This window comes from Sceloporus undulatus, chromosome 1 (genome assembly GCF_019175285.1).
Source record: "Sceloporus undulatus isolate JIND9_A2432 ecotype Alabama chromosome 1, SceUnd_v1.1, whole genome shotgun sequence".
Taxonomy (NCBI): domain Eukaryota; kingdom Metazoa; phylum Chordata; class Lepidosauria; order Squamata; family Phrynosomatidae; genus Sceloporus; species Sceloporus undulatus.
The window spans coordinates 338230431-338240406 of NC_056522.1; the positions used below are offsets into that span (position 1 = coordinate 338230431).

At 42.6% G+C, this 9976-nt stretch overlaps 1 protein-coding gene across 1 annotated transcript in view; it reads left to right on the forward strand.

Annotated features, from left to right (window-relative positions):
• VSX2 (visual system homeobox 2) overlaps window positions 1–9976 on the forward strand; it is a 35623-nt gene that overhangs the window by 21041 nt on the left and 4606 nt on the right. Inside the window, 1 exon segment of the mRNA XM_042460379.1 lies at window positions 8059–8239. Within this exon segment, the coding sequence (XP_042316313.1) occupies window positions 8059–8239 (181 nt within the window).

Consider the following 9976-nt stretch of genomic DNA (forward strand, 5'->3'; position numbering starts at 1 on the left):
ACCATGGATGTCTGAATCTGTGGATAAAAAAATCCATGGATAAGAAGGGCCAACTATACCACCAATATCCAAGAACAGAAAGGCCAAACTGCATTTCTGCATGGCTGGGTGTTAACTTTCCTGCAACTATGGTTAAGGTCAGGCAAGGATGCATTCTTTCCCCTGTTTCTTCAACTTGTATGCAGAAAATATCATAAGAAGAGCAGGTTTAGACTGAGATGTGGGAAAAGTGAAGACAGGAGGAAGAATCATCAACAGTCTTAAGTACATGGATGACACCATATTACTAGCAGAAAACATCACAGACTTGGAGTAATTACTAAAGAAATCAAGGAAGAAAGTGCAAAGGCAGGACTATTGCAGACATAAAGAAAACAAGAATGACTATGGAGGATCTGCACAAATTCAATCTAGAGACTGAGGAAATTGAAATAGTTAAGAGTTCCCATACCTTGGATCAAACATTAATCAGAATAGGGACTATAGTGAAGAAATAAGAAGTCTATGAATGGGAAGGGCAGGAAAAAAAAGAGCCAGAGAAAATCCTAAAGAGTAAAGATATACAATTGAACACCAAAGTTAGAATCATCCAAGCCATAGTATTCCCAGTCCCATGTACAAATGTGAGAGCTGGATAGTGAAGAAGGCAACTTAAGCAGTTGAAGGGGTGTCATACTGAGGATGGAGCAAGCTTGTTTTCTGCTGCTCCAGGGACTAGGACCCGGAGCAATGGATGCAATCTACAGGAAAAGATTCCACCTCAACATTAGGAGGGGCTTCCTAACAGTAAGGGCTGTTTGACAGTGGAACACACTCCCTCGGAGTGTGATGGGGTCTCCTTCTTTAGAGGTCTTTAAACAGAGGCTGGATGGCCATCTGTCAGGGATGCTTTGATTGTGAGTTCCTGCATGGCAGAATGGGGTTGGACTGGATGGCCCTTGGGGTCTCTTCCAACTCCATGATTCTAATAAGAGTAAAATCAACTCATTCAAGATGTGGTGCTGGGGAAGAGTGTTGAGGATACAATGGTCAGCCAAAAAACAAACAAATGGGTCCTTGAACAGATTAAGCCAGTAATTTCTTTACTAGTACAGATGATCGAAATGAGGCTGTCATACTTTGGCCGCATAATGAGAAGGCATTACGTTAGAATTATGCATTCTGGGACCTGTAGTTTTGCGAGACATTGAAATCATGCAGTTTGGGACCGCTTTAGCTGCGCTGGTTCAGTGCTAGGGAATCCTGGGAATTGTAGTTTATTGTGACGACAGAGCTCTTTGACAGAGAAGGTTGAATGTCTCATAAAACTACAGTTCCTAGAATTTCCTAGCATTGAGCCAGGGCAGTTAAAATGGTCTCAAACTGCATTATTCCTGCAGTGTATTTTGGACCATTGAGCCTTCTCCAGAGATAGCTCCGGTGCCAAAAGAAACTACAATTCCCAGGGTTCCCTAATAGCACTGAGCCAGGGCAGTTAAAGCAGTCTCAGACTGAAACTCAAATTCCTGCAGTATGTTTTGGACCTTAAACTGGTTTTAGATTATAAATTTTTCACTTTGTATATTTTAAATTTTATATTTGTAATTTTTAAAAATATTTTTTCCTGATTTTAATCCAATGGTTTTAATTGTTGTTTTAATGTGTTTTATATGAGTCATTATTAGCCACCTTGGGAGAAAGGAGGGATAAAAATAAAATAAAATAAATTGCCCACACTAACTAGATGCCCCCTCCTTCAATTTGCCAGGCCTTCCCGGATTACTCAGTCGCCTCCCATTGACTACCCTGTTTGCTTTGTTTTAATAATTTTAATTGTATTGTTTATTATAATCATTGTTATTAATTTTGGGTTTATGGTGGTTGGGTGGGTGGGTTTGTGGGAGATTTTATTGTATTGTATTTATATTTTAATGTACTAAGCCGCCTTGATCTCATTGGAGAGGAGGAGTATAAATAAATTTTATTATGATTACTATTATTATTGCTCCCCAAATATAAATTATTCTTCAGGGGAAAGATCCTTTTCCTCCTCTTCTTCTCCATCATGTCCATCTTGGCTTCTTCCTGAGCCATCAGAGGGTTAAGCTGCCAGCTCTCTCATGTTAAACAGGTGTCAAAAGGCACCTCCATATATATATCTGCAGATTGAAATCAAATCAGTTTGCCGTATAATAATAAAAAGGGGGAAAAAAGATAAATTACCCAGGCGATTCCTGCCTCGTCCCACTCATCAGGGCCAGCGCCAGACCCATTTTTATTTTTTATTTTATTTATTTATTTAATGTGCTAACGACCTAATCAAGCAATCAAGCCGGAGAAGATTGCAGAGTGACCCCTTGGGCCTCCATCTGCCAGCCCAAGCCCCCGCCATTCATTGCCATTCATTTGGGGAAATAGAGACTCCATTTTTTCCCTGGAAAAGAAAATGGCGGGTGGGCAGTGAAGGGGGAGCTTTAAAATAAAAAGATTCCTAAACAAATTAACACCCCGTTTTCCAGACTAATTAGTCAAATGAGAAAAAAAATAAAAGCCGGTGGCTGTGTATGGGTATATAAGTGTGTATGGTGTTGCTCTGGCACCCGCCTCATGGAACTTCTTCAGCATCACTGCCGCCGCCATGGCATTAATTAGCGTGGGTCAATGGCGGCCTTCCCCAGGGAGCAGCCGCTTTAATTTCCCGTGATATTTCAGTGCCTGAGGCCCATCGATTCAAACTGAAATTAACTTATTTTTCAATCAGGCCCCGGCTGCCCCTGGGGCCGGCTCTTCCTTTGCCTCCTCCTGAATAGACCAAGAGCAATTTTTCATTTCAAAGCTGAGGCCTCTCTCTCTCTCTCTCAGCTGAAGAGAAAGATGGGGGAGGCCACACTAATAGATTTCTGCCTGCCAGGCTCACTGCCCCAGGCTAGGCCGCAGCCGGCCTCAGGCAGACATGACAGGAGGGGCTGCTCCTTCCCAAAGGGAGGCTTTAAGGGCAGGGAGAGGTTCCCAGCTTAGACATGAAGCCCACTAATAAGTGGCCCTGGGCAAGTCACACACTTGCAGCCTCAGGGGAAGGCAATGGCAAACATCCTCTGAACAAATCTTGCCAAGAAAACCCTGTCATAGGTTTGCATTAGAGTCTCCATAAGTAAAGAAATATTTAGAAGCACATGACCACAACAGCTTGGCCATGAAACCTGCTAGGTGGCCCTGGGCAGGTCATGCTCTGTCAACCTCAGAGGATCTTGCCAAGAAAACCCATAGGTTCCCCTGAAAGTCGCATAAGTAAAAAAAAGAAGAAAAAAAAAAGAATTAGAGGCACAACAACAACAGCAGGGGTGGTGTAGTGGTTTGAACATTGAACTATAACACTGGAGGTCAGGGTTCAAATCCAAGCTTGGCCATGTAAACCCACTAGGTGGCCTTGGGCAAGTCACACTGTCACAGCCTCAGGGGAAAGCAATGGCAAGCCTCTTCTGAACTAATTTTGCCAAGAAAGCCCCAGGATATAGGTTCACCTTAGGGTGGCCCTAAGTAAAAAAAAGACTTGGAGGCACACAACAACAACAGCACAGAGAAGGCAGCATGGTGTAGTGTTTGAGTATTGGACTATGACTCTAGAGACCAGGGTTCAAATCTCAGCTTGACAATGACAAAGCTTGGCCATGAAACCTGATGGGTGACTTTCGGCAAGTAACACTCTCTCAGCCCCAGCGGATGGCAATGGCAAGCTCTCTCTAAAGAAACTTGCCAAGAAAACCCTGTTAGGTTTGCCTTAGGGTCACCATAAGTCGGAAATGACTTGAAGGTATACAACACACAAACACAGAGCCAGTGTGGTGTCGTGTTTTGAATGTTGCATTAGGACTCTGGAGAGCAGGATTCATTTCCCAGCTTGGCCATGTAAACCAACTGGGTGACCTTGGGCAAGTCACACTCTCTCAGCCCTGGATGTTGTTGTTGTTAATATAATATATCATTAGATATTGGCAATGGCAAACCCCCTCTGAAGAAATTTGCCAAGAAAACCCCATGATGGGTTTGCCTTAGGGTTGCTCTAAGTTGGAAACAACTTGAAAGCACACAACACCACTACCAACAACAACAACAACACCCAGTTGGCCTCTCCATGGATGTGCCACACTCCGGGCTCAATAAACCCTCCTTATCTCATGGAAACAGGCCTCTCTCTCACCCTTTGTGGTGCTGCCACCCAGTAAACGATAAAGGGAGAAAATCCCAAACAGGAGAGCCAAAAATCACCAGACAGAAAGGCAGTAATAGGGAATTAGACTTTGGAGACCCTCGGTTCAGTTTCCTGTTCAGCCATGAAACCCACTGAGGGTTCTTGGGCAAGTCATATTCTCACTGCCTCAGAGGAAGGCAATGGAAAACCTCCTCTGAACAAAACGTACCAAGCACGTCACCATAAGTCAGAAATGACTCGAAGGCACACAAAACACACAACTGCGCCATCAAATATTGGTTTCAAGTACTGTTGAGAGAAGGAAAGCGAGAAGGCATGTCATGGCTTGAAGGAGGGAAAGGGTTGAAAGGTGCCCCTTGCCTTGCTCCATTCAGTCTCTATTTGCATCTACATTGTAGAAATAATACAGTTTGACGTCACTTTGACTGCCATGGCTCCATCCCACAGAACTTTGTAATTTTGTGAGGCACCAGCATTCTTTGCAGAGAAAGCTAAAGACCTTGTAAAACTACATGGGAAGGAGCTACAGCACTTAAAGTGGTGTCAAACTGCATTATTTCTGCAGTGTAGATGCACCTTCCAAAGTGATGCTTGTGAAGGGTGGAATATATTAATCCCTAGAAATATGTTTCTTCAGCACCTCCCTCCCACCCTTAGATATGTAAATATATTTGCATTTGTTGTCTTTGCAGTGGTAACTTATGTTAATGTCACCTCAAAGTAAAGTTACCTTTTGCAGTGGTTCCCAAACTCTGGCCTTCCAGGTATTTTGGACTTCACCTCCCAGAATACTAGACAATTGGTCAAGATAGCAGAGGCTTCTGGGAACTGAAGCCCAAAAACCTGAAGACCTGAGTTTAGGAATTACTGCGCTAAATGAATGCTATCAAACTACAGTAGAAACAAATAATTAAAATTTCTTAAACCTAATTGGTGGGAGTTAATTTTTTTTAAACAGCCAATATGCTCAAACAACCTGTAAAAACTGAAGAAAAAGAAGTTTAGTGATAGTTAATTGCTTTTTTCTACATGTGGACAATTGTTGTTGTTGTCAACTGTCCTCCAATCTACTCGACTCATGGCAGCCCCATGGATGAGAAATCTCCAAGAACCCAACTATAGCTCAGTGCCCCTTTATGTTTGGTGCCCGCTCTCCCACAGAGCTAGATACATGGCTTTATTCAGTGATGCTGTAGAGAATGGAAAACCTTGCCATAAGACTGGCCCTGGAGTTGTGGCATGGTCTTGGGAAGACATGCTGTTTGTGACACTATCAGTTCCATTATTGGCAAAAGTGGAACTCTGGGCTGGAGGAAGGAAGAATGTACACTCTCCTTTTGTTCTGCTGTTTGCCCTCTGTTTCTGATGAAGCAGAGGACGTGCGGAGGATAGGCTGGACAATGCACAAGGAAAACTTCTCTCTCTCTCTCATATAAAGAGTACTTCATACAGCACACACACAAAAAAATCACCTCCAGGAGATATTATAGCTGACAAGTTGGACAGCTTTTAATGGGGATTAGACAAATGCATGAAGCTATCAACAGCTGCTAATCACAATGGCCATGTTATCACCTATATGTCACTGTCGGGCTAGTCTACACATTTAAAATACTTTGCATTCCAATCTAATAGAATGTGATCCGGCCACACATGATTTGCAGGAGTTCGGGTTTTTTGTGAACCCTTCCTCACCCCTCAAAACACCTTAAACTATGTGAAAAAGACTTTGTGGTTTTTACGGGAGTGTTCGCTAAAATTTGCAGAATTATTATCACATGTTTGGTCGTCCGCTTCGCATGCATTCAGATGCCTGTGTGTTTTTGGCAGAAGGAGGGTGAATAAATGTGAATGGATGTGAATTTGCCAATGAAAGTGAAGACAATTAACTGTCAATGGGAATGTGCAAAAATGTGCATCAATTTGCATAGTACACTGATGTGCAGACTAGTCCTAGGACCAAATTATTACTGGTTTTGGCCATATATCAGCCCAAATGGAAGTGACACTAGATTACTTCCAGTCATTATTTTGGCCAAGACAAGCCTCCCAAATAAATAAATAATGGTGTGGTGGGGTTTTGAGGCATTTTGGTATGGTTTTGGGGGAACATCACCCCCAATACCAAAATTGGAGGGGGACAGTTGGGGAGAATTGATGAGTGGGTGCTGGAGCTACATGAGAGAGAAAATGCAAGATGAGGTGCTGTTGCACTCAGGTCTTGCTGTTGGACTTCCCATAGGCATCTGTTTGATTTCTGAGGGAACATGATGCTGGATTAAAAAGACTTTCTTGATGCAGAAACAGGCTGAACTGTGTCAAATGACAAAAATAGTATCCTGTCTTTAGGATGCCACTGTTTAGCTTGCTGTTGCTGCTGTTTCTTCATCTTGTGATCCCATCTGATTTTCATGAAGGGTCATTCTGACAGGCATTACAGGAAAGTATGGCACTGCTAGGGCAATGGGAAGACAGGAGAGTGCTTGAAACCACTTCAATTATTATATCAAAGGAGCTCAGCTTAGCTTTGGCACTTATGTTGAAACTATTGAAGATCTCCTCCATTCTTGCCCCAGTGGTAGATGAAGCTTTACAAAAACTAGTAGATGGAGATTGAAGGAACATAGAATAATACCCATGGAGAACTCACTGTGTCTCTGTTTGCACAGTCTCATGCTGTTTTGGCCACATTTAAGTGTAAATGACACAGAGCTTTTATATACATGGTGACTAGGGGGTCCTATAATTGTATAAACTTTTTAAAAATTTGCATTAGCACAGGCATACAGTGGTGCCTCGGGTTACGAAATTAATTCGTTCCGCCATTCCTTTCGTAACCCGAAAATTTCGTAACCCGAAACACTTTTCCGTTAGCACTGGAAAGCCTATAGCTGCACTTTGCAGCATTTGAATTTCGCGCCGAAATGAATTTTGTAACCCGAAAAATATTTCGTAACCCGAAACAGTTTTTGCCAATCCAACTTTTTCGTATCCCGGAAATTTCGTAACCCGATCATTTCGTATCCCGAGGCACCACTGTACTTGGGCTGCTTTCTCACTTCCTTTTAGTGGGGAATCATTATGCTTCTTTCACTCGCATTTAAAAGTGTTCCACATGATCTTGTCATCCATTTGTTATTCTCATGTGTTTCCTGGTGCTTCTCCCATCTTTTTTCTTACCTCAGAATATTTTAGCTCCATGGATACAGAATGATACTTTTCTGTCCTGTGTGTGTGGTGTGTCTTGACATGGGTAATAACATACAGGACAGGGGGAAACTTCACCCAATACAGATTCACTAACCTTTGCATTGCGCACCATTTTATAACTATTATTTTGTTAATCGATTTTTAAATTAATGTTAAAATGCTCTTCTGCCTTATCTTTAACAAATTAAAATAGTGAAAAACTGCTTGAATGAAATAATGTTCTAGAATACTAATTTCAAAAAATAAACCAAGCCATTTTAGGTCTTCTGAATTACAATTTGGTCCAAAATAACTGCTAATCTGATTACATTTCATGGGTAGCAATTGGCAATCTTGCCTAAATAAGGCCTTGGTGCTAAATAATTCTTATTAATGCTTTTAGCTTTTTTCCCCCCTTCAAATTATTGTCCCAGTGAAGAATTTCAATATATTTCTTCAGCTGCATTGATGGGAGTAAAGACTGGAAAGTCTTCACCTTTTCCAGCCATAGCAGTTAGGTCTATGGTGCCTATCTAGGCACTTTCTGTGTGGATGGAACATAAAAAGATGAAGCTTCATAGAAAGTACAGCATTCCCAACTGTATGGAATGTAAATTGCTAGTTGTTTACAGTTGAAGTGCAACAGTATTGGTTTCACTCAATTATGTTTCTTTTTGTAGGTTTGGTTTCAGAATCGAAGGGCCAAATGGCGGAAGAGAGAGAAATGCTGGGGCAGGAGCAGTGTAATGGCAGAATATGGGCTTTATGGTGCAATGGTACGTCACTCCATCCCACTGCCAGAATCCATCCTCAAATCAGCCAAGGATGGCATAATGGAATCCTGCGCTCCTTGGCTGTTGGGTAAGATATCAACGTCAGGAATAGATTTGTTTTGTCTAGCCTATGTCCTGAGAAGGTCCTTTTTATTAGAGTAAATAGGAAGGAATAATTGTATCAAGAAAGTGTGTAGCTCAAAGGTGGTCAAACCACGGTCCATTGTTGTACTGCAGTTTCCACCAGCCCAAGTCATCATGACCAGTAGTGAATGATGGTGGGAACTGCAGCCCAAAAACAACTGTAGGATCATGAGTTGCACATTCCTGATAGAAGTAAACACAGAGGCTATTGCTGTAGGCATGAGCCATGCCTATAGCTTCTTCACAAAAACTATTTTCAAAGAGATAGCTGTACTACTTTATATCAGAATAAAAAGGAAAGTGAGGGGGGGGGGATATAGTGGCATCATTCACTAACTGATTCATTTTAAAATGAGCTTTCATTTACTCCCATCAATGCAGCTGAAGAAATAGATTGAAATTCATGAAAGCTCATGCCAGAATAAATCAGTTAGTCTTAAATGTGTCGTTAGATTCCTTCTCCCTCCTTTCCTTTTTATAGAATGTAGGGATTAACACACAAGCGCTGAGACTTAAGGCATTTGACCAATAATACAGTGTTTTGAGCTGTGTATGAGGAGAGCTCTGTAAAACATTATGGAAAATGAGTTGGTGCTTTTGTTACACTTTCCCATGCTTGATGCCAAAAAATAGTTCTTCATGTCCATGCTATAACATTTAGAGCAGCTTACCAAACAGATAACTGATGTCTTGTCATCATACCCCTGGTAGATGTTCAGGACAGTTAAGAAGGTAGACTTTTAACAGGAAGGCAAAACAGTTGCAGATCCTTACAAAACTTTCATCGCTTTCACCGGCATGAAAGAAACAAAATGAAATGATAGGCAAGAGCCTACTTCACAGACAGAGAATTTGGATGTATAAGGACCCTTTCACACTACATAATTACTGTTCTATAATTCTAACTTAGGCATCCTGGCAACTTCCTATGAGGTCCTGGGAACTTCTTATGAGGTTCTGGGATTTTCATTTTAGGGAGGAATATTCAGCTGGTGAGCACTAACGCCTCACCAAATTACAAACCACAGCATTCCCCAGCATGAAACCATGGCGGGATACAGACGGGCAGGGGAAGACGTCTTGGAGGTGTATTCTGCTGAATACGGAGCCTCCAGACCGCCCGCCCTGGGGGCATGGCTCAGGTGTATGGGGCTTCCACATGGGGGGGCAGTGAAGAGGCCTCACCTGGGGCTGTTTCTGACCCGCAGTTTCCATACCGCCGCCTTGCAGGACGCTGCAAAGAGAGAGGTAGCTTCCGCACGGGCAGCCAAAAACGGGGCTTTTTTTTTCTTTTGCCGCTCAGCACCGGCGGAAGAAGCATATGTGCACATTTAAAGCACCCAAGCCCCTTTAAACTTTTTTCCCCGCCCTGGCCAAGAACAAAGGTGGTCTCCTGCCAGCTGGTGATCAGCTGGTGTTGGCATCCTTGTCCGCTTGCACGTTGCCAATGTCACCAGCATCATGGATGCCTCCTCTCCTTTGGTCCCTGCGCTCTTGCTGAATCTGCAATGCACAGCCACAGCTGTCGCCGCTGCCACCGCTGTCCCCCTACCATCCCCCATCACCTCCCTTGTACATATGTAAATATTTATAGTTTTAGCGTTTTTTTATTGTTAGGTGAAAATGGCGCAGGAATGTGTGTAGGGGTGCACTTTAAATTCCAAACTTTCCACGATTCTAG